The 24422-nt window shown below is 54.0% G+C and overlaps 2 protein-coding genes across 3 annotated transcripts; both read right to left on the bottom strand.

The window, feature by feature from the left end:
* Window positions 1–1227: 1227 nt before the first annotated feature.
* On the bottom strand, window positions 1228–19321 carry MYBBP1A (MYB binding protein 1a). Its single transcript, XM_066262968.1, has 26 exons — window positions 19093–19321; window positions 18811–18906; window positions 18001–18084; window positions 17838–17912; window positions 17631–17738; window positions 16502–16677; window positions 16193–16360; window positions 15949–16066; window positions 14162–14457; window positions 13823–13933; window positions 13124–13249; window positions 12747–12914; window positions 12558–12663; window positions 7577–7673; window positions 7315–7466; window positions 6873–6953; window positions 6555–6704; window positions 6297–6467; window positions 6024–6181; window positions 4491–4749; window positions 4232–4366; window positions 4081–4149; window positions 3391–3504; window positions 3088–3189; window positions 2028–2176; window positions 1228–1888 (listed from the first exon to the last, which is right to left on the bottom strand). Exons 1-26 carry the CDS (start codon window positions 19288–19290, stop codon window positions 1321–1323), a joined length of 4035 nt encoding a protein of 1344 aa, XP_066119065.1. The 5' UTR covers window positions 19291–19321; the 3' UTR covers window positions 1228–1320.
* Window positions 19322–20695: 1374 nt separating this feature from the next.
* On the bottom strand, window positions 20696–23852 carry GGT6 (gamma-glutamyltransferase 6). 2 transcript variants are annotated; one of them, XM_066262966.1, is made up of 4 exons: window positions 23596–23852; window positions 22797–22999; window positions 22595–22708; window positions 20696–22321 (listed from the first exon to the last, which is right to left on the bottom strand). In XM_066262966.1, the coding sequence occupies exons 1-4, from the start codon at window positions 23727–23729 to the stop codon at window positions 21279–21281; spliced, it is 1494 nt and encodes a 497-aa protein (XP_066119063.1). In that variant the 5' UTR covers window positions 23730–23852; the 3' UTR covers window positions 20696–21278. The 2 variants fall into 2 exon arrangements, with proteins under 2 accessions (XP_066119063.1, XP_066119064.1); XM_066262967.1 differs by having other exon boundaries at window positions 21446–21722; window positions 23596–23848.
* Between the last annotated feature and the right edge of the window lie 570 nt (window positions 23853–24422).

Raw genomic sequence — 24422 nt, 5'->3', positions numbered from 1 at the left:
GGAGAGAAGGCCCTGGTGGTTGCCACAAGCCACCTGTGGCCCCAGGTCAGAGACCACTGGGGTTACCCACCCATACAAGGCTCCTTGAAGCCCCTATTCATCTTTCAAACCACTCCTCCCATGAATAGCTACGAACCTACCATGCCCCACACTGGGCTCTTCCTAGGGATAGGGTCCCAGGGGACTATTCCCGGAATCTATGGGGCAGTAGCTAGGGCTCTGATGGCCAGAGGGAGCAGCCATCAACTAAACTCCTGACCTAGGGAAGAGCCTGATGGGGGTTTCAGCCCAAGAGGTTAAAACCTGTCACCTCCACCCATATCCCAGCTGCCATTGCTCACATGCATTTCCACACAGCCCACCATGCCCCAGCCTGACTGGCCCTGTAGTCCCATCTGCACAGCCCACCCATCCTCACAGCCACATGGGGTGTAGCTGCCCAGCACACCAGACCTGGTCCCAGCGTGCAGCTTCCAGGCCCTCTGCTTCATTGTCCCTGCACATTTGCTGGAATCAAGGTGGTTCTGGCCTGAGGCCCCTTGTGGCCAGCCAACCCCAAGAGCCAGCTTAGACAATGTTCTTCGCCCTGTAGTTACTGGCTGGTGTAGCTTCAGTGGTGTGTAAGCTACTGGAATACCCACTCCCCACCAAGTTCTGGGGCACCCTGGGGAGCCTAACAAGGGGGTAGAATCCCCTAAAGACCAGCCTGGCCCCCACCCCCACCCCAGCCTCACCCGGGGCCCCAGGAATGTTTTCTTGTTGTACAAGAACCAGGTCCAAGTGTTGCCTCCTCTTCCTTCCGGAAGCCAAACTGCTCCTTTATTTTTTAGAGCTGCTGATTGTGAATCTCAGAGTCTTAAGAGAGAAGCCAAATATATTCCTCTTATAAATGAAGAAATAAACCTATTTAAATCATGCCCTGGTAACTCTTGCAGGAAAGTAGCCTTAGGGGTGTGGGGGGCACAAGGAGCGGTCGGTCACACCTGTGCTCAGCCAGTGATGCCAGCACTGCAATGGTGGCGTCTACCTGTGCCGACCTGCGTGGACATGAGCCCTGGGCCTGGTCCACACTGCTGGGTGCCAAGGTCCCAGCCCCATACAATTCAGATGTGTCCAGGGCTCAGAAACAAGACAACGGGAGAGCAGAGCCAGCACCCCCCCCCCAGAAAAGGACTCAGGCTGTGCTTGCTGCAGCAGACCCCTCCCCCAGGGCCAGAAGGTAAGCACTTCACACAGTGGCTTGTTTATTGAAATCCTGGTGAAAAAAAATAGAGGAGTCTCTAGAGCTGAAGGGAAGGGACTGAAGGGCAGGGCCTGCGCTTAGAACCTGCTCCTCCTTCTCAGCCGTGTTTTCTTTTTCTTGGCCCCGATCTGGAGGAGGCCGGGGCTGCTGCTGGCTAAAGACAATCCTGCCTTTATCTCCGGCAGCGCCGACTGGGGAGATTCACCTGAGACCTCCATTTGGGGCGGCTCTTCCTGATGCTGCTTCTCACTAGTAGGCTCTGTGGGGGTCACAGGAGTGGCTCCATTCACCTGGGACATCTTCCGATTTCTCTTCCTTCGCTTTGGGGTCTTGGCAGGGGTGCTGGGGCCCACGGTAGGGGGCTCTGGGGCTGGACTCTTGGTGGCAGGACTCTCAGCAGGAGGTGTCCCGTTCACTTGGGCCTGGGCTGCCATCTTAGCTTTCCTCTTCCTCCTCCTCTTCTTGCCGGTGCTGACGGGCTGGTCTCCCCCGGTGGCTGTGGGCGTGGCATTTTCCTCTTGAGTGGGGCCGCCTGCCTTGCGCTTCTTGGTCTCTGGCAAGAAACCCTTTTTCTTCCGCTTCATGCTAATGGGGCTCTGAATGGCACTGGGGACTTCCTGGGCATCCTTCTCTAACTTGGGGCGCCTGGGAGAAAGTGATCAAATTAAGGAAGCATCCAGTGGAGGCAGCAGTGTCCCTCGCCTCTGTGACCCCATGGGACTCGTGTGCAGCGCAAGGGTCTCTCCAGCCCCTCCCAAAGTGTAGCCCTCCTCCCAGAACCTACTGGACTCCAAGGATCTTCATGGCCTGCCAGTAGAGGTCATAGAGGCGGCTGGACCCGGCCGAGTGCTCCCCCTGCTGCACCTTCTGCTGCAGCTTTGCTTGCTGGCTCAGCAGCACACCCTGGACAACTGTCAGGTCCACGGTCAGCTTCTGCAGAAGGGTGGGTTATCTGAGGCTACACAGGAGACCGGAAGCAGGGCCTCTTCCCAGTTCTCAGCCCCAGTCCTCCCTCCCTCCCCTTTGCCCAATTACTGCCGCTTCAGGGACTGCATGCCCCCTCTGCACCCTCAGCCACTCCTCCTGCCTGTAAGTCACCCGTTTCACTTGCCTTCGGAAGAAAAAGGAGCCCCAGGTGCCTCATTCCCTCTCCCCACAGCCAGAAACTCCAACCTATACCTCCTCAACCCTCACTCAGTCCTCCCTGTGGTGGCTCTAGCCTGCCCCCCTCTGGGGGAACCATGCAGTGATGCCAGGGTGGCCAAAGCTCTTCTTCCCATCTCACCCTGCCACATACCGAATGGATTATTTTGAAACCCACTTTCTTCCAGGACACCCTTTTCTTCTGGCTTTTTACTACCTCTCTGAGCACTGACTGCTTCTCAGGTCCACCTGCTGCTGAGGGGGCTCTAGCAAGCTTCCCTGCGCTTGGCTATGCCCAGTGTCTACGTAGGAACTCCCAGCCCTTTCCCTCTGGGCCAGACTGAGGGAACCAGACACTCACCCACAGCTGCGTCCAGGACCACACTCTGATGGCGCCTGCCTCTCGCCACAGGCCCGGAAACCTGGCTCCTTCCTGACAGTTGCTCACCAGGAATCCCTGTCACCTCCTCCCACAGGCCCTCCCAGCCCCTTCTCAGCTTTCTTACTGCGGCACAGTCAAGAGCACCCCCCCTTACTCTGACCCTGGCGAGGCACGGGTGTGGCACTCACCCTTTCCAAGTCAATCACCTGTGTCCACGGCTCTCTAACCACGCAAACAAAAACAGCGATTCCTTCCCTGGCATCTAGAACCCGCCCCAAATAGCTCTCCGCCTGCCTGGCGACCTCCCTCCTGAGCTCACCTCATGATTAATAATCCGGAAAAGAGTGTTGAGCAGCTCTAAGGAGGTCCGCTCCTTCAGTTGCTGCACCTTGGTCTGCGTTTCGCCCAGTGTCCGCAGATTCTGAGGAGAAGGCAGCCGGGCTAAGCCTGTGGACAGCTTTCCGGAGCCATTTCCCATACCAGACGAGGGCCCCGGTGGAAGAAATGTCCCCTGGGGCACCCCAAGACCACCCCAAGGCCTAGGCTCCCAGTAATTCTTGTCCTTGGTTCTGAGAGAACCAGTCTTGAGGGGGGTGTGGAAGGAGAGTTCTGTGGCTGCTACCTCAGTGACATTTGCCAGGATCTCGCCAATCAGCTGCTCCCACTCAGGGTCCTCAAAGCACAGTCTCAGCTCCCGGATGGGCAGGGTCTTCAGGAGGAGCAGGCAGGCCTGGGCCTGGGGGATGGAATGTGGTCACCGGAGCCTCAGCACACGAGGCCAAGGCTGAGGGGACCAGAGGGCAGCCCAGAGCTTGGCGTCCAACCTGCCTGGGTTGTCACCAAAGAAGTTTGGGCTCAGTCATCCTGTTCCTTTCCCCTCTTCTCAGGTAGGTGGGGGAACAGAGGCCTGAGCTGGGGGAGCTCTCTGCTGGCGAGGCAGCAACCTGGGCTGAGACAGTTCCTGACCCTCTTACCCATCGGCACCATCTTCCCCAGCCTCCCCAGCACGTCTCTGTCCTCGTCCTGCCTGTCAGCTCGGCACCTGAGCAGACAGCCAGGGCCTCCTCTGTGCCGGCTGCAGTGTGGGAACTAAGGGGCTGGAATGCTCGGGCCACGTGGGAAGTGGCAGCAGCGGGAGCAAAGCTACTCCTCCCCCGCGGGTACACTGTGCCCGTAGCAGGGAAGCGGCTGGCATGGCTGGAGGGGCAGGGCAGCGCTGGGCCCGCCCTTCTTCTCGCCAGGGCAGCGCTCCTGGGTCTCATCAAGACCTAGCCAGAGATGAGTCCAGTAGATAATTCAGACAGGCCCTTACCTGGTGGCGAGGTCGTGTTTGGCCTGTCACATGCTGGACCAAAACGGGAAGCAAGCTCTTACAGAGCATCTAGGGAGGGAACGACAGGCTATGAGAAGGGAGACTGGGTTGAGCAGAGGTCCCGGGGTGGTAGGCCAGCCCCTACACTCACCGGGTGCCGGTAAAAGAGGCTGAGGAACATGGGCACGGTCAGCGGGCTGTTGCGCTTGGTCAGGAAGGAGCTCAGTGCTGATGAGTATATCGGGGTCACAAGGTTCAAATCCAAGCAGCTAGTGGTCTGGGCCACCTGAAAGAGAGTTGGTGTGAAATCAGGGAGAGGGGTTCCTGGTCTGGGAGCAGAGTGTGGGGTGCCTTCAGAAGGCTGAAAGCTGGGTCACTGGGAAGTCATGGCCTCAATTCCCTCTGCTCACCTCGGGGCCCTTGGGCTCGGGGCTGGTGTCAGTGCCTTCTTTCTCTGCTTTCTCCTTCGGGGTCTTGTTTATGGACCTGTCAGCACTGTTGCCCTTCAAAACCCGGAGCAGATACAGAGAGGCGTTGAAGTAGTAGAGGGAGACTGATGAGTCGGCTTGCTGACCGGCCTGCTGTATCAGCCTCTCCACCTGGGTGTACAGGGTCTCCACGCAACTGCCCACGTCACGGCAGTAACGCCGGGAGCGGCACAGGTGGTGTCTGCGGGGCAGTAAGGGGCAGAGCTGGTTACGAACATTCACTTTCCACCCCTGCTCCCACCAGGCAGAGCCAACCCCAAGAGTAGGGCGAGTCCCATTTCACAGGTGGGGAAGCAGACACCTAGGTAAGAAAAGAGATCTGACTAAGGCTGCAGGAAGAGGCCCAAGGCCACCTGCAGATCTGCTCTGAGGACCAGCCAGAGGGGAGACTAGCTCCCTGACCTGAGGCTGTACTCCTTACCTGCTCCACATCTCCTGTCTAGACCTGTCCCTCATGGGCCAGTGGCTCTCAGGCCCTTTGTAAAGCAGGACCAGGGTCTCTGCGCTCAGAACCCTGTGTGGTCCTGCAGGACTGGGAACACGAAGGACAAGAGGCAGGACACAAGCCCAACACTGCCCCCGCAGGCAGCAAGGAGAACAGCAGAGAGGGTGCAGCCTGAAGCTGGTATGAGTTGGGGGTGCACTGTCCGTCACTCTCCCCACCCTCTCGGTTCTGTGTACTCGGCATTTCAAGTCTCAAGGCCTTCGTCTCCTTCAGCACCTCTGCACTCTGGAAGGCAGCTTGTACCTGCCACCTGCACTGTCCCCCTCTGGCTGGGTCCCTGGTCTATTGCAGCCCACGCTGCCACCCGTTTCTAAAAGACAAACCGCCCCTTCGCCCCTGCCTATGCTCTTGGTGAAAACGCCTGTCTCTCCCTAACACTGCTAGGGTTGGGTTTACAAGGCCTCTTAACACTCCAGCTGCGTCTGACTGGCGCCCCTCTGGACCCCTTCTGCCTTGTCTGTGGCCTCTGGGCCTGGTGAACTAAGATCGCCCAGCATTACTGATACCTTCCCAGGAGGACTTCCCTGGCACCTCTAGACTAATTAGTGCCTCCACTACTTTGCGCTCTCTTATCCACTACCTACTCCCCGCCACAGCCCCAGGATGTTGCTGCCTAATGACCAGTCTGGTTTCCCAACTGTAGTGACCCGCAGGGCAGGGCAGGGCAGGGCAGGGCAGAGCTGGGACTGGGGCCCCTGCGGACTGCCGGTCTAGCACAGCTCTGCTGCTAAGTATAGGAGGATGGATAACTATTGAATGGATGGAGAAATCAAGGCCTGTGTGTGAGCTGCTGAGAGACATGTGCCTCTAGGGCAGAACAGTGAACCCTGAGAACGAAGTAGGCCTGCTCTGGAATCCTGGCTCTTCCCCTTTCTACTTGGGAAACTCCAAAGGCCTGGCACTCCTGAGCGCCACTTTCGGGGCACGTGAGGGGTCCCGCCCACGCTCACGTGAAGATGCGGGCGGTCTTGTGTAGGAGGTCCTGCTCCTGCTTGGTGCTGCTGGTGCGCATGCTGCGATGGATGATGTTCAGCAGCGGCTCGAGCAGCTCTAGGACCAGGGGGTTCTCGGGCTGCCTGGTCACTAACACCTCGATCAGGTCCAGGACCTGTGGCCAGGACAGGCAGGTTCAGTCAGGAGTGGGGGCCGTGCAGAGGAAGGGGAGGAGCAGAGCACCTGGGCCAGAGAGGGCTGGTGGTGCTCGGGCTGGTTCTCAGGCTCACCCTGATCTGGAAGTCCTGCCGGAGGGCCTTCTCCTTCTGCAGCTTGTTCTTCTCGTCCCTCCGGGCCTGGATGCGCAGCTTCTGCTCTGCAAAGAGGCTGGCGAGGTTCTGGTCCAGAGCCATCATGGCCTCATCCCCCAGCTCCTCCTCCTCCTCCTCCTCTTCTCCACCCTGACGAAGAGATGCCCAGTGAGCAGGCTGGCGTCTTACAGGCACATGCAGACAGAGGGATAGGAGCCTTTCTGAGGTGCTGCTCACCAGTGCCTTCCCTGCCTGCAGCACCGCCATCAGCTGCTCCCGGAAGCTGGGGTCTACGTCCCCATCCCGCTCCTCCTCTTCGCTTTCCTCCTCATCGCTGTCCTCCTCACTCTCAGAGTTCTTGTCGTCCTCGCTCTCTGAGCTCTTGTCCTGTGGGTGGCCAGGGTATAGCATCTCCCACTGCACACCACGTGTCCACCCAGGCCGGTGTATAGCACCTCCCACTGCACACCACGTGTCCACCCAGGCCGGTGTATAGCACCTCCCACTGCACACCACGTGTCCGCCCACCTTGCGCTGCCCCTTGCTAGCAAGTACCTCCTCATTCTCCAGCTGCTCGGAATCGTCCACAATCATCACGTTGTCGTCCTCATCCTGGCTCTGCTCTGGGTTTAGCACCTGCAGGGTATTCCCAGATGGCTGACCCTTTACGCTCCTCAGACCACTGGGCTCTCCTAACTTCTCTGACCTTTCCCAGTCCAGTCTTGGCCAAAGATCAACGGAGGAAAATGAATGAAGCCCAGGAGGTAAGGCTACACCCCCCAGTGCCCAGAGCCAGCAACTCCTCCACAGACACAACTGCCACTCAGCGTGCCCTGGAGCACGGCTGTACGGTGGCAGAGCTGCACCTACTCTGTAGGTTACAGTGAGGATGAGGGGTTGATACGGCAGCCTTGACTCAGCCTGAAGCCCGAACAGCCACATAGCAGGATCCATTTCCCTGAAGTCCCAACTTACATTCCCCGAAGTCCCAACTTACATTCAGGATTAGCTGCAGGGCACGTGAAGTCAGGTGGGAGCAGATGTGGCTAAACACGCTCCGGGCCACCTGGCGAATCAAATGGCTGGGCTGGGCCAGGAGGGATAGGAGGACCTCCACCAGCACCTCCACCCAGGGCGGCTCCTGGGAGGCTGCAATCAGGAAGAGGTCTGAGCCTGGGCAGAGCACTGCTGCCCCATTCCAGGTCCCTGTTGTGCCCAAGATGTGCCCTGCCACCCCTGCCTCTGGGGCAATGACCCACTGTTGGCCTTGGAGCGAGTCCGCCGTTTCTTCTCCCCCAGGCTCTTCTTGATGCATGTCTGGATGTCACACAGGAGGTCGCAGCTCTCTGTGGGGGACTGTGGGTAGGGTACAAATCAGGAGCCAAGCCCCATTCCCACTCTTTGCTGAGACAGGGGAGGCATAGTCAACTAGGAGTGGCTGGCATCCTCAGAGACTGAGGACGCTCCAGCCTGCCTTAGTCAGTTACTCGCACCATCCAAAATAGAGGACCACAGCCAGACCCCAGGGGCAGCGCAGGAGGTTTTCACCTAACATACAATCACAGCACCCGAGAGCACTCAGAGAAATAGAGCCCAAATTTCCCAAGATGCCCAGAGAGGCAGAAAGCCTGACAAGGATGGCTGGGTCAGAGTCACCGGAAGCCAGCAGGTCCCAGCCTCATGATTTGCAATTCTAGATTTCCTGGCTCAACATTATTACATAGAAAAAAACTAAAAATCCCGAATTTTAACTAATTTAAACTGATTTAAAACCCATCTCGTTGGGGATAAGCAAAGACTCCAGCCACCCACCCTTCTTGCCCACCCTCAAGGGGCCTCTAAATAGCCCGTGTGATCCATGGTACTCAAAAGGTAGACCTCTCCATCATACTGCAGTGTGTGTGTGTGTGTGTGTGGGGGGTTCAATGTTTGTGCCAGGGTGATAGAATAAAGGCCAGAAGAGAAGCCCAGAGCTCTGGTCATCTTTGTGTCCAGCTCCCTGGCTGTGGTCATTTTTTACCTAGGAGCCTGACACAAAATGGTCCAAGTCAAGCTTAGAGATCTCAGGGTCTGGGGTTAGCTCAAAACATGTTCCTAATCACAGGGCCCTAATGTCCAGTGCCAAGGAGTGAAAGGGGCACCACAGCCACCCTTTCTCCACGGGCTAGGCCCAGAAGCAAACTCCTCAGCCAGGAGGCTAGAAGGAGCAACGAGAGCCTATCCTCTCAAACTACTTAAGACCCAGGAGCAGACTCCTGGTCAGGATGGTGGAGTAGGTAAATGCTACGCTTGCCTTTTCCATGAACACATCAAAATTACAACCATCATTCAGAATCGCCTGAAGTCTAATTGAACAGAAGGCCCATAACCCAGGATATATAGAAGTCAGACTAGTAGGAGAGGCAGAGATATGGAAGGGGCTGGTGTGGTGGTTAAAAATTGGGAGAGTTATCACACATGTGGGGTTACCCCGGAAGGAGTGAAGGGTCCCAGCACCACGATGGACTTTCTAGCGCAGGGTTCTAGTGCTGGGAGAAGTAGTTCCCATAACTTCTGGCTGTGAAAACCAGCAGAGATTATGGGTAAGAAGTAGGGCTGCTCGAATTCTAAGCAGGAGCTCCTCTTAAAGGACCATATACATAGACTACTGGACTTGCTGTGGCAGTAACTCATAAAGTGCCAGGAATATACAGGGAGGAATTAGATCGGCTGGTTTCGTAGTGAAGGTTAGAAGGGCAGCTTTCTCCCAGAGAGAAGTACTGGTAGAAGCCATTGTTTCCTTGCTGAGACCTACCCCCATAGAGCCGGCAGGCAGGTGCCACATCTGAGTCTCCATCAACCTGGCTAACACTGTTTGCCCAGCCCTGGTGATTCCCTGAGGCCCCACCCACACAACTTGCAGGCCCACTCAAGCTGCTTCCAATGGTTTCTCCTCACTAACAGCCAATAGCAGCTGGCCTCAGTGTGCCCCATCCTTCTTGCTAAGCAGCCACAAGCACAGCACTAGTGGCAGCCAGCCTCAGTTTGCAGCTTACTTTCTCAGGCATCTCCAAGCCCAACAGAAGAGGTAACCATCTGTACATCACTTTGTAGTGCATACCAGTTGACAGCAGGCACAGCAAAGGTTGCTGCTGAACTTGGCCTATACCAGAGCCCCTCCCGAGAGGCCCCAGAACCAACATACCTGGTGGCCAGCTTCAGAGCACCCCCCAAACACCTCCACAAATGATACACCCAAAGGGGGCATTCAGCAGGCATCAGAGCCTGGTTAAAGTGAATCCTGCTCTGTGGGGTTGGTCCCCACACAACAATTCCTCCACTATAGTCATGGCCAGTCCTCCTAGTCCAACAGCCCGAGGGTCAATCCCTCCCCTTGATGTGCCAACAACAATCAATGCTCAACTATAACAGGAGGGCACACACAACCCACACAAGGGACACACCTGGAGCACCCAGCTCAGATGACCAGGGAGACTGTGCCATTGGGACCCACAGGACACCTACTACATAAGGCCACTCTACCAAGACTAAGACACGTGGTAGTTCTACTTAATAAACAGAAACATAGAGAGGCAGCCAAAATGAGGAGACAGAAAAACATGTCACAAATAAAAGAACAGGACAAAAACCCAGAAAAATAACTAAATATGGAGACAAGCAATCTACCAGATGCAGAGTTCAAAACCCTGTTATTATGCTCAATGAACTCAATGAAAACTTTAACAAAGAGACAGGAAACATAAAAAAAGGACAAAACAAACAAAAAAGTCAGAAATAAAGACTATGATAACTAAAATGAAAAATACATTAGAGGGAAACAGCTGCAGTTTAGATGAAGCAAAAGATCGAATCAGAGAAGATAAAAACATAGAAAACACCCAATCAGTACAGCAAAAAGAAAAAAGAATCCCCCCAAATGGGGACAGTTTAAGTATCCTAGGACAACATAAAACAAACCAACATTTGCATAATAGGGGTACAAGAAGAAGGAAAAGGAGTTAAACTTATTTGAAGAAATAATGACAAAATTTCCCTAACTTGGCAAAGGAAATAGACATACAAGTCCAGGAAGCACAGACAGTCTCAAACAAGATGAACTAAAAAAACCCACACCAAGACACATAATTAAAATGCCAAAGCTTAAAGAGAAAGAAAGAATCTCAAAAGCAGCAAGAGAAAAGCACTTAGTTAAGCTCCAGAAGACTATCAGCTATTTCTCAACAGAAACTTTGCAGGCCAGAAAGAACGGGCATGTAATATTGAAAATGATGAAATGTAAAGACTTACAAGATTACTCTACCAAGCAAAGCTATCATTTTGAATCAGAGAACAGATAAAGAGCTTCCCAGGCCAGAAAAAGCTAATGGAGTACATTACCACCAAATCAGTATTATAAGAAATGAAAGGAACTTCTTTTTTGTGTGTGTGTGGCAGAGACAGAGAGAGTCAGAAAGAGAGGGACAGATAGGGACAGACAGACAGGAAGGGAGAGAGATGAGAAACATCAATTCTTTGTTGCGGCTCCTTAGTTGTTCATTGATTGATTTCTCTATGTGCCTTGAGGGGGGGGGCTACAGCAGACCGAGTGACCCCTTGCTCGAGCCAGCAACCTTGCTCAAATCAGATGAGCCCACGCTCAAGCTGGCGACCTTGGGGTCTCGAACCTGGGTCCTCTACATCCCAGTTCGATGCTTTATCCACTGCGCCACCACCTGGTCGGCCATAAGGAACTTCTTTAAGAAAAAAAAAATAATAATAATAAAATAGCAACAACTACATTATCTAATAACCACTTTAAAGGCAAGTTGATTAAATGCTCCAATCAAAAAGCATAGGAAGGCTGAATAGATAAGAAAATAAGACCCTTACATATGCTGCCTTTAAGAGATCTACTTCAGATAGAAAGACACACAGAGACTGAAAGTAAAGGGATGGAAAAAAATATTTCATGACAAAGGAAACAAAAAAAGTTGGGAGAACATTACTTATATCAGACAAAATAGACTTGAAAACAAAAGCTACAAGAGACAAAGACCCAGCAATTCCATTTCTGAGTATTTTTATCTGAAGAAACCCAAAACACTAATGTGAAGACATATACATCCTTATGTTCATCGCAGCACTACTATAATAGCCAAGACATGGAAGCAACCTAAGTACTTATCAATAGATGAATGAATAAAGAAGTGGTACAGCCTGACCAGGCAGTGGCGCAGTGGATAGAGTGTTGGACTGGGATGCAGAGGACCCAGGTTTGAGACCCCGAGGTTGCCAGCTTGAGCGCAGGCTCATCTGGTTTGAGCAAAGCTCACCAGCTTGGACCCAAGGTCACTGGCTCAAGCAAGGGGTTATGCGGCCTGCTGAAGGCCTGCGGTCAAGGCACATATGAGAAAGCAATCAATGAACTATGGTGTTGCAACGAAAAACTGATGATTGATGCTTCTCATCTCTCTCCGTTCCTGTCTTTATCTATCCCTCTGTCTGACTCTGTCTCTGTACATACATACAATAGTATTCTATTGATTCAGCCATACAAAAGAATGAAATCTTCCCATCTTCAGAAACAGGAATGAGTCTGTCTGTGCTGAGTGCAATAAGCCAGAGAGAAAGAGAAATACCCTATGATTTCACTTACATGTGTAATCTAAAAACACCCACAAAGGAACAAAGAAAATGGAAACTCATAGGTACACAGAACATGTTGATGGCTGTCACATGGGAGGGGGGTTAGGGAGCTAGTTGAAAAAGGGAAAGGGATTAAGAAGGACAAATTGAAAGTTATAAAAACAATCATGAGGATATAGAGCATTAAGGATATAGTTAATAATGTAATAACTAGGTATGGTGTCAGATGGGTATTCGACTTATTGGGGTGATCACTTTCTAAGTTATATAAACATCTAACCACTACCATACACCTAAAACTAAGATAATATTGTATGTCAACTGTAATTTAAAAATAAAACATTATTAAAAAACTAAAAACAAAAAAAGTAACAAAAGGAAAAAAAAACCTCGTAGGAACTGCATGTGATGTAAGAAGAAAACCTCTGAAGAACCGAGGGATCAGAGTCAAGAAGAAACCACCAGGGTTATGAGTTACTGGCACTAAGCTCCACCAGGACCACCTAGCCTAGGAAATCTGTGAAGTTCAACTCCCCAGAGCCTTTCCTGGCTGAGGCCTTGAGGCTCTCAAGAGGACACCAGGTCCATAACCCCCTCCTTTCCAGGCTGCTGTACCTTGAAGAGGTGGATGCCCACCAAGAGTAGCAGGTGCTGAAAGGCAGTGGCCTTGGCCTTGGCCTCCGACGAGCAAGCCTCCAGTTCCTTCAGGGTCTGTAGCATCCTGGTGTGAGATGGGCATGCTCTCAGGCCACTGTTGCCAGTGTCAGAGTGCCCCACCCATCCCCTGGAAATCCCAGCCCTTACCGGTCCCAGGCCTGGCGCTGCTGCTCAGTGAAGGGCACCAGCAGGGCCACGTTGTGGCTGTGGTTAAACAGCATGTCTGCAAACTGTACCAGGCGGTAGGTCCAGGGCTGACTGTCCTGGGTCTGCTCCGCTGCCTGCTTAAACTGAGTGCTGAGGGTCTGCAGCAGGCTGGGTTAAGGTGGGGTCAGGGTCGGGGTCAGGGTCATGGGCTTGGTTAGTAAACATCAATACCTACCCCCCACCTACCTCCTGACCCACTGAAACTCACTGGGCCTCTAGTTCCTCCCAGTTTAGAGCTGGACAGAGCAAGCCTTCCCAAGCGTCCCTCCGACCCTGCTAGCCCACCCTCAGGTTCTCCCGAGCTGCCCATGGCCCACCTGAAGAAGGCAGTGCTGGCCACCTCTCGGGCCCGGACCTCCATAGGGAAGGAGAACTTCTGTTCAGTTTCTGGGATCTGGGGTGTGGCCTCCTTTGTTTCAAAGAAAGAGTGGAAGAAACAAAACCTGGGGAAGGATGGGACATCAAGCCATGTCGCCTCAGTTAGCCTCACCCATTTTTACCAGCCCATCCTTACACGGCATCACCGAAGGCCTGGAGAAGGGAGCTACTTTGCTGATGAGAGTGGACATTTCTCAGATCTGTATCCAGCTTCCCTCCCTTGGAACCAAGAGAGACTTGAGGCTGTGTGGCTTAAATCAAGTCACACCATCACTTCTGCAAACATGGGATCCCCCCTCGGGACTGCAGTGAGAGCAGAATGAGCACCCAGAATCATGAGGCCGTGCTGAGATTTCCCCCACACTGTCGATGTGCAGAGGCTGTCTGACGCACAGGCAGAGCCAGCCTGAGTCCGAGTCCCCTGCAACCTCACACCCCCTGGGTCTCTTCCTTTCAAAGGTTCCCAAGGAATTTCTCCTGAATCCCCTGTGAGAGGCAGGAATGGGCTGCCTATTCTTCATGGACCACTTGACCCCAACACTTCTGGCTCCAGTGGGACCCAAACTAGGAACAGGCAAGAGGCCCAACTTCTTGGCTGCTCCCCCCATAGAGAATTGGGGTTTGGGCATGTCTCACACCTGGCCACCTCCTCAATCAAGGCCTCCTCCTTCTCCAAGTGCAAGCTGTCTACAATGCTGACCATGCGGAGGATGATCCACTTCCGCAACCGGAGCGCGGCTCGTTCAGGACTGAAAGCAGAAACCAGGTCATTGGAGCCACTTAGAGATAACTGTGGTATGCCTTTGCCCCATTTTGAGACAGGAATACCAAGACCTCTGCCCCCTTAACTCAAGCATGGGAATACATGTGAGGAAACTGAGGCTCAGCTCCTCCTTTCCCCTTCCATACACCTCAACTGCAGCAGAGAGGGTCCTGGTCGTGGGTTCAGCCCGCCCCCACTGGGCCCATTCACTCACCTATGGAACGAGGCATTTTGGGCTTTCTTCTGATTGACGGTGCTGAAGTCCACCAACAAGTCAAGGTTAGGCTGGAGAAACATGTCCCGCAGCCAGGTCACATAGCCCTTGAGAGCGGGGGCGCTCAGGAACCGCACGACTCGCCAGAAGGTAGGCACAACAGGGAGACCCTGGTTGGTGACACATGTGAAGGCCACCACCACGTCCAGTTGCCTCTCGGGGTCGTCCCGGCAGCCTTCCAGGAAGGTTCCAATGTACTCATTCATCTCTGGAGAAAACTTGAACTGGTTCGGGAACTGCAAGAGTCAGGTACTGCATTGACCAAAAGCCCTGGCAACCTCTTCCACAGCAGGGTAGACAGAGGCCCAGCAAGTCCCCTCCCTTGTGCAGCCAGCTAAGTTGCCCTGTCGTCACAATACTTGTCTGCCATCAACATCTGCCTCCACCTGACTGCTTTAGCAATCACAACTCGGGCCCCAGAAGGCCTCTTCTTCCCACCTCTCACTGGATCGGAACAAGCTGTTTTCTGGGCTCAAGGCAGGGCAGAGCAGTGGTTCAGAGTCCAGACTGGGCCATCAAACTGACCTGGGTTCAAATCTCACTTCCGCCGGCTACTAGCTGTGTCACAGTGGGTCTCTCCCATGCTCACTATGTGCTGGCCACCATGAGATGTTTTTTGTGTGTGAAAGTTTGTTTAATCTTTGTAACAGTGGGCCTCTTTTGCTATTTTACAGATGAAGAAAATTAGGCACAAAAAGGCTTAGAAATAATTGTTTTTTTAAAGGAAGAGGAGAGAGAGGGACAGACAAGGAGAGAGATGAGAAGCACCTTAGTTGTTCATTGATTGCTTTCTCATGTGTGCCTTGCCTGGTGGTGGTGGTGGGGTCCAGAAGAGCCAGTAACCCCTTGCTCAAGCCACCTACCTTGGGCTCATGTCTATGATCTCATAAGCTGGCGACCCAGAGCTCAAGCTAGATGAGCCTGTGCTCAAGCCAGCAACCTTGGTGTTTCAAACCTGGGTTGTCAGCGTCCCAGGCTGATGCTCTATCCATTCTGCCACCACCTGGTTAGGCATGGGAGTAATTTTTGAGGGTCACGAGGCTCCAGGTAGCCTGGCCTCCCAGCCTGTGTCCTTCACCCAGAATTCTAACAGCATTGTAGCTCTGAAGTTCCTTGTGAAGGTGAAGTAAACTGGTGGGAGGAGCAAACCCAGCTGCACTTCCTGTGCAGGATGCACGGCTGTAAGTGGCCTATGGGTATTAAGTGGCTATCTTCACAGCCGCTGTGTGGAACACAGCTCCTCTTGTCTCACAGACAAGGAGAGGCAGGCAGGGGCAGGGAAGCGACCTGTAACAGGGCACACAGCTAGTGGACAGTGAAGCCAGGACTGGGACCTGGTGGTCTAGCCCTCACTCCATGCTTCTGCACCCCTTAACTCTCCTGTTGAGTGCTTAGCTTAGTGTGGGACGAACAGACAGTGCTCAGAACACAGGGTGGATGGAAGTCTGTACAGACTGCTGGCTGTAATGCCTCTGCTGAGGGGCCCAAGGGCAGAAGGATCCAGATAGCTCACTTTATCCAGAAGGGACGCTCAGGTCCCAGGCTCCTTCAAACAGCAGCCATGCTTGCCCGTACCAGGCAGGACTGGAGGTAGGAAGACCTGTGATGCTGGAGCAAAGACCAATCTTGTTTTCCAGAAGCTGACTGATCTCTGAGGCGACCCAACCCCCTTCTTGGTGAGAAGCCTGGCCGTGTCTGGCATGTTGGGTTGCATTGCCCGTACCCACCTTAGTAGCGACCATGTGTTCCCCAAAATGTCGGATCAGGTCTCCTCGCATCACCAGCTGCAGCTGCTCCTTGGACAGCAGGGGCAAGGATGCACCCAGCAGGCGGAAACACAGATAGCTAAGGGGGTACATGACAGGGCCTGGTCAGGGGCCTCAGTTCCCATAGGTGGACTTCAGGAATGCCAACCCATCTCCACTTAACCAACAGGAAAGAGGGGATCGAGAGTGGACAGGCCAAAGGCACCTGGCTGGCCAGGACTGCTTCTTTAGTAGCCCTTGCTCCACAACTTCCTCCCAGAACCGTGGGAACTTGTTTTCCTGAAGTGCCAGGCGGAGCAGGTCCAGAGCCACGTCGGGCAGTTTGCGCTGCTTCTTCACGGAGGCGGCAGCCATCTTCAGCACATTCACCAGTCTATGGAGGGCAGAGAGGATTCAGGTAGCATCCACTGGCCTAGGTGCCCAGGGAAGGAGGGACCCCCCAGGTCCTATCACAAATCTGAGGATGGCCAGACGCAGCCCCTTGGCCCTAGGGAAGCCACCCACCCCCTCACACCTGGGGATATTCTCATCTGAGAATAGGTCGACCGATCCCATGAGCTTCTCGAGCTTCTCCGGCACTTTCTGCTGGGCCAAGAGGAAGAGCTCCAGGTGCTCGGGGGAGCCAAGCACTGAATTCAAGTCGGCCTTGAGAACCTTCGGCAGCACCTCTTGCAACATGGACTCCGGGACCTGTGGTGGGAGACAGCTTGAGGGAGGGTGGCTCCCTCACAGCACCCTGCTTCTTCCCTTGTGAAGTGAGCCCTATGGGCCCTGTTCTACCTGCCAGGCTCCCTCGAAGGCCCTGGTACAGTGCCAATCTGAGGTGGGACGGCCACAACTCACTTTGCTAAGCATCAGAATCATCAGAGGGTATTTGTTAAAACATTCAAATTTCCAGGTTTCAGGAAGCTGGGTTTTTAACAAGCACCCCACTGATGATAACTGTCCTGTGATCTCCATTTTAATTATTCTTCTTTTGCTTTTTTTATATAAGGAGCCCCAAGTAGAGAGCTAGGGTTCAAATTTAGGTCCTTCTGGCTCTACAGAAAGCTAGGGCCCAGACTTTGCTGTCCCTGCCTTTTCCCCAGCAGCAAAAGGTTCCAGGTACTGGCCTACCTCCATTTCCCAAGTAGGGCAGTGGGGGTCCCTGAGGGACCAGTTCTGCTGAAGAACAACAGCAAATATGTTTCATATACTTGCCACACACCAGGTGCTGTTCTAGAACTACACTGTCCAATATGGCAGCCACTAGCCACAAGTGGCTACTGAGCACTGAGGACATGCTAAATCTGGAGATTTGCTGTAAGTGTAAAACACAAACTGGTTTTCTAACACTTAATATTGCCAGAAATAATATATAAAATATTTCTATAACCTTTCATAACGATTGCACATTGAAACAATATTTTAGGTTATTATTTAGATTACCTAATAAATGTATAAAAATAATTAATAACGCTACTAAGCTATACTTGTTTCTTTTTACCTTTTTCATACAGGCACTAAAAAAATGTCACTCACACACTTCTGTATTTCAACGGGACAGTGCTGTTCTAGAGCGTTTCCAAGCGTTAACTCACGTCTTCTCCGTGTTTCTGTAATGAGTAGCACTACCTGAGCTCCCATAACCGGTAAGCCTATACCTCAGAGAGAATGTCCACCAGGGCCTTCTGGGGCTGCTCCTGCAAGTGGTTGTAGTGTTGGGCCAGGGCTTGCAGTAGCTTCACGGACTTCATCAGTGCCTCTGAGTCCTGGTACCCAAAAAGGGGTAGAGAGCATGAGCAGGACATGCCACTGTCCCCCACCACTCCCAAGCCAGTCTACATACCCAGTTCCCCCAAAGCTCTTACCTTCACCAGCCTGCCTGACTGAAAGAGGGCTAGCACCCCAAACAGGTTTGCAAAAAGAGTAGGTCTCATCATTGCCTAGAAATAGATTCCAGGTACAGGTGAGAAGGGCCCAAGTATTCCCGATCCCATGGCTGCAATCCTCCTCATAGACACTAACTCTCACCTTCTTAACCTTCTGCAGGTCATGTTTCTCTTGTATCTGCTCCAGGATGCTGCACAAAGGGATATCTTCAAAAGTCTGTAACAGCTGCCAGGAGTTGTGGCAACAGGAAGATGCTCAGAGGAGTGGTCCAGCCACATCCCAAAGACCTCAACTTCCTCCCACTTCCTTCAGTTTCTGCCCAGAGGCCTTGGGCCCCAGCTCCCACCCCAAGGATGCCTCTGAAGCTGCTCACGCCCCTCTGAGCAGCACTAACGATGAAACCTGCTGCTCGAGGGAAGTTGAATCTTGCCTCCCTGCCCCATGCCTACCTGGGTTGCACAAAATACCTTTTCTGGTCCTTAAGATTCCCACACGCTATCCCCACAGCCTGCTCTGAGCTCCCTCAGACTGACCCTAAAGGAGTGATCTTTACTGCCCTTCCATCCAGGTGTCCAAGTTCCTCAGAGTGACCTCTCATTGGCTGAGTGGCCCTTGGGAGGAGAGGATGCTGAACATTGCAAAAATAAGGGAGCCCACTCCAAAGCTTACTAGCCCCAGTTAAATGTACCTCAGAGATCAGTCAACCCACGAACCAAAAAAAAATTATCAACCTCCCACTCCACCTGCGGGGGCTTCTTTGTAGACAAACCTGGCTCATACACTTTCCCTACCTCCATGTGGGGACGCCTCCCATCAACTCAGATGTCACCCCTCCCCAACTTCTTCCTCTGAGGACCACGGACTCCTCCCCTGCAGCTGAGACATCTGCCCTCCTCACTCCCCACTATTCTGACCAGCATGGCTGGTCCCTTCCAGAAGTCACCATCTTACCTGGGCCAAAGCCAGACTGTAGCAGGGCCGGGCGGTTTCTCGCCCCATCCCGAGTCCAGTTATTAGGCGCTTCAGGGCGTACTTCATATCGGGTCCCTGCGGAACCAAGAAGATCCCCGAGTCGACCAGTGACAAGAATCGCACCATGCCCGCCCCTCTGCCCGCGCTCAAGTGGGCACCCAGGTTCGCAACCAACTACCCCTAATACCCAATTCCTGTGGCCCGCCGCCACATCTTTGCTGAGATCTACGCAGTCCCTTGCCCCAGGCCCCGCCATCATACTTCTCGTCTAGTGCGCAGATACTCCAGCAGCTTCTCCGTGGCCTCAAGCCGCGTCTCCTGTTCTGGCTTCGCAATGTCCCAGAAAAAATCCAAGAACTCGCGGCTGTGCTTCAGCAGGCCCTGGCGGTCGACAGGCCGAGGGCCGCTGTTCGTCGCTTCTCCCGGAGACATAGCCTCAGCAACGTTCTCACCCTCCATCTCCGCCACGCTCCAGAACACGTGGGCTCCGAAGGCTGCCTCTTCCGGGTCAGGTCGTGGCGCATGCGCGCTGGATAGGGTCGGCTGTGGAAAGTGGAGCCGGGGTAGGGCGGAGCCGGGCGGTGCGGAGAGCCTTAGGGGCTGGGCGGGGGCGGCGAAGGGGATCCGGACCGTGCCGCCCTTTTGCTGTCACTCCAGGGAATCAGTTTGAATTTTGTTATGAGTGTGATGGGGTCGTTGGAGGGTTTTATGGAAGGGCAAGTCTTGATTCTGTTTACATGTTTAAAATATTATTCTGCAGCTCTGTTGGGGGGATGGATTTTAAGATGCAGAGGCAGAAGCAGAAAGAACAGAGACAGTGGTGGGTTGGACCAAGGTGATGATAGGAGAACAGGTCAGATTCCAGCTAATTTGGAGCTGGTAGGGAGTGATAGATGTGGGGCGAGAATAAAAAGAGAGGGATGCCAGGTTTGGGGCTAAAATAAGTAGGTAAATTGTGCTACCATTTACTGAGCAGGGGAAGAATTTTCTTTGCTGAGGAGGGGGATAGAGGTGGTAGAATCAAGAGTTCTATTAAAAGAAAGATACCTTTTACATGTGGAGGTGCTACTGGTCCCCCTGCTTATTGACTTGAGAAGCTGTCTCTGGCAGCAAGCAGCTCTTGGCCCAGGTAGGAGCATGTGGCTGCAGCAAGGAAGACATTGTCGTGGGGAGGGGTGTGGGACCAGTGACTCTAGATGGCCCTTCCCCTCCCCTGAGCTGTTCTCATCACTGACCTGCAGGGCTGATGGTGGCACTGTGGTGGTGTATGCCAGGGCGTTGGGAGTGCCCACTGGGTGGAGGGGCTACAGAGCCCAGGGTTTCTGTAGACGACCCCTGGTGTGGAGTTGTCTCTGGAGGATGTAGTCCCAGAGAGACCCCAGCCCTCAGGAAGGTGAGGTGTTAAGGGCCAAACCTGGTCTTTAAATATCATACACCCAGCTCTGTTGTACTCAAGCCTCTGGGGAACCTCCTACTCACCCTCTCAACATCTTCCTTGCTCTGCTGTCTGTTTTAGAAAGTGAGATTAAGAGGTTTATCCACCTGACCAGGCAGTGGTGCAGTGAATAGAGAGTTGGCCTGGTATGCAAAAGACCCAGGTTTGAATCCCCGAGGTCACCGGCTTGAGTGCAGGCTCACCAGCTTAAGTGTGGTGTCACTGGCTTGCGTGTGGATCATAGACATGACACCATGCTCTCTGGCTTGAAGCACAAGGTCGCTGGCTTTAGCAAGGGGTCACTGGCTTGAGTGGAACCTCTCCCTACCCCCTGTAAAGGCACATATGAAGAAGCAATCAATGAATAAGTAAGGTGCCACAATGAAGAATTGATGCTTCTCATCTCTCTGCCTTCCTGTCTGTTTTTCTCTTGCATACATGTGCTAAAATAAAAAAAAGTTTACCCTGTATATATGGTGTCCTAGGAGGCAGGAGGTGAGCAGAGCAGGGGTGAGCTGAAAGACATCAGCCCAGGCTCTGCTTCTCTGGCTGGGGATTACCTGTACTGCCCATCTGGGAAGCCCCGATACCAGGTGCCTCAAAGACTTATGGGAAATTAACCAAGATGCAGGAATGGCACATGGCATTTGTGGGACTTGAGTTTTATTTTGTTTCCAGCTTTATTGAGGGAGATCAGCAGAGGGTGGCCTGAAGGGGAGGATGGAGATGCCAGCGGTAACCCAGGCTCTGCCTGCCCTGCCCATGGGGCCCAGAGCTGAGGCAGGGACTTGGCAGTCTTCCATCTTTCCTTCCCAGAGCTGGATCTGAACTCAGGATTGGCCTCAGGCCCTGATGCTCTTTTATTGTTATCCTCAGTTATCTTAGCTGAAAAGAGCCAGTCCAAGTAACTGTCCAGGCCAGAGTTTGAGAGCCTGAGCTAGCCATGAGCACATAGCTCCTGCACACTCTTTGTGCACTCCATTGCTGCTGGGCCTGCTGTGTCTCTGCCCCCTTAGAACCCCTGGAAGGGGCAGCAGCCATTGGGTACACTGGAGACATGGGCGTGCTCTGCATGGGCTGCCACCTGGACCATGGTCCCTTGGCCACAAACACTAGGGCTCTCTGTCGATCCTTGCTGGGCCTGGTGCTGGTGCTGAGGCTGGGCCTGGGTTTGGGGCCCAGCCAGGTGGCTTAGCAGGGCGTGAGTTGTGACTCTGGCTACTGCAGGGGTCCCTGAAACCATTAGCCCCAACACGTCAACTTCTGTGTCATCTGGGCCACGAAGGATAAGGGGGCAGGCCCAGGTACTAATTGCAGACTTGGACACTAGGTTGCTGAGTAGAACCCCGGTGCTTGGGGACAGGTGTCGAGAGCCAAAGGAGCTGTTGAGTGAAGAGATAAGAAGGAGCACAGAGCCGCTGCTGTCCACGGTGGCCAGGACACTGGTTGTAGGGGTCTCAGGAGCTTGTAGGGGTGGTGGGCAGGGGTCAAGGCTGTGTCCTTTAGGCTGTAGGGCTGCCTCCAGCAGTGCCAGCAGTTCTGGGCCAGCTGAGGGGCTGGGGGTGGTGAACAGGATACCCTCGGCCGAAGGAAGCTGCAGTGCTGGCTCCAAAGTGGGCATGGGCTTAGCTGAGGGTCCCTCCAGCCCCAGGTCTCTGGCCAGCAGACTTAGTAGGACATCCCCAGCAAAGTCTGGGGTGGGGGTATGTTTTGTCCTGCGTAGGACAGCTGCCAGTTTTTGGTTGATGCCGCGGTCTCCATAGTTCAGGGGGTTCCCATCATTGTGGCAAAGTAATGGACAGAGGCCTTTTGTGCCCTGGGCTGCCAGAGCCCTGGCCAAGTGTGTGTCCACAAGGAAACCCTCTTGAGCCAGTGTGATGGGGCCCACCAGCAGTCGTGGCCAGGGCAGGCGGCCAAAGTGTGTGTGCAGCAAGTGCAGGGCAGGCAGAGCTGAAGGCAGCCCCAGGCCTGGGACCAGGGTCTGGACTGGGCCTGGTGTCAGGGCAGTTGAATTGCCTGAGGAGCTATTGTAGAAGAGGCCCCAAAATGTGGCACCTGGGGGAGACAAAGGGGTCACATGGGATCGGGGTCACTCAGTGGCTCGAGGTGAAGGGCTATGAACTTAGCCTCTGTGGAGTCAGGAGATACTAACTGGGTCTGGAGACACACCTGGGGTCAAGATCACATGGACCTAGAATCAAGGGTCACAGCCTAGGGTTGGGTTACTAGCCAAATCCTAGGTCCTGTTCACTAACTAGCCTTGAGGTCAGGACCACTGATTGCCTGGGTTCCAGGTCACCAGCTGGGCCCAGGGTTGGGGTCACTGACCTAGCCCTGTGGCATGAGGGTGCACCACTGCCAGACACAAAGCTGCTGCAACTCCAGCGTCCACAACGTTGCCCCCGGCAAGAAACAGCTCTTGGCCCAGGCGGGAGCATGTGGCTGCAGCAAAGAAGACACTGTTGTGGGGAGGGGCCTGGGACCACTGACCCTGGTCCTTCCCCTCCCCTGAGCTGTGCTCATCACTGACCTGCAGGGCTGATGATGGCCCCATGGTGGTATATGCCGGGGTGGTGGGAGTGCCCGCTGGATGGAGGGGCCACAGAGCTCAGGGTGTCTGTAGAGCTACCCCTGGTGCGGAGTTGCCACACGGCCAGGGAGAAGCCAACAGCCAGCAGCAGCAGGGCAGCGACCAGTTTGGCCCAGCGCCCAGGCCGAGCACCAATTTCTTTCCTGCAGAGAGGGGTATCCTGAGCCAGGGCCGAGGCAGGGGGACACCCGTGAGCCCCAAGAAAACCCAGGGAATATTTCCCAGAAGGTTGGTCTTGCTTGCAAGAGGAGTATAAGTTTTCCAAGGAGAAAGTCTTCCTGGCAGATGGCGCAGCGTGGTTAGAAACATGAAGATTGGGGAAACTGAGGACAGCTAGGGAGGGAGTCTCTGGAGAGAGATTGGAGAGGCAGGATTGAGCCAGTTGGGAGGGAAGCCTGATAAGGGTTTGGCAAGCTTGAAGAGCAGGGCTCAGCCAGGTGTGGCCAGGCCCCAACCTGCTCAGCAGGTGCCTGCTGCACCAGGCGGTGGGGGTTGGGAACCTTTGACAGAGCAGCTGGCAGGGCTGGCTTGGCACAAAGGTCCCTTCAGACATACAGACCGTGAATTGATTGGATCAGGCCAGGTCTGAGGCTGCAGTCTGGGTTCCTTCTATTCAACTAGAAAGTTCCTGGAGCTGAACCAAGCACAGGGTTGTCTGGCCCTGCTAGGGGCCCCAGAGGGAGGGACTTAACAGCCTGAGTCCTGAGTTTCTGGGTGCCCAGGTCCCTCCCTGACTTACCCAGAGGAGTCCTGGGGCTTCCAGGGGTCAGAAACAAGCGGCTCTGATACTTCCTCCTCTTCTTCCTCAGACTCCAAGCTCTGCTCCCAGAGCAGCAGCTTCTGGTAGAGCACGGGTTCTGCTGTGGCTTCCATCGCCCCACCGTGCCCGCCTCAGCCTGCCTGCCTGCCTGCCAGCCTTCCCAGCTGAGTCTCAGGAGGCCCTGCCCGAGCCAGGCAAGTGGGAGGTGGAGGCAGCCTTGGGGAAGGGTGGTATGGAATCTACAACAGGTCTGGGCAGGTCACGGGACTGGGGAGCCTGCGCATAAGCCTGTCCCATTAGGGCACAGGGCTCTAGGTCCCTAGGGACTGTCATGGTAGGGGACTCTGTCAGGGGATGCAGCTTAGGAAGGTTGGAAGAGCCCAGCTCTCAGGTCACAGCTATAGGTCCTGAGACCAAGATGCTTGCTGGCTGCCTCTTTAGGGGATGCAGTTCCAGGCCCCCCCCCCCCCCGGCCTGTTCAGAACACTATATCTAGGCACAGTGGAGCTTGAATTGGGACTACAGTTACATTGTTGCTTGGGTCGGGGCTCAGCATGTGACTAGGTTTTATGTGGAGGTATCTGGTCTCTGGTTGAGGTCAAGGTTCAGCCTGAGGCCCCTCTAGGGGTCTGGGTTTATCTGGGGAGCAACGAGAGGTGAAGGCATAGTCATGTGGCTCTTGACCAGCAGGTGGCGCTACAGACCTTTTAGGGAGCCACAGCCTGAAAATCATGTTTTCAAATTCCTTCACTCTGGGAATTAAATCAAAGAACTGTTCTGTTCAAAACCATAGAATCCCAGAGTGT

This window comes from Saccopteryx bilineata, chromosome 2 (genome assembly GCF_036850765.1).
Source record: "Saccopteryx bilineata isolate mSacBil1 chromosome 2, mSacBil1_pri_phased_curated, whole genome shotgun sequence".
Taxonomy (NCBI): domain Eukaryota; kingdom Metazoa; phylum Chordata; class Mammalia; order Chiroptera; family Emballonuridae; genus Saccopteryx; species Saccopteryx bilineata.
This window is presented reverse-complemented; position numbering and strand designations above follow the sequence as displayed.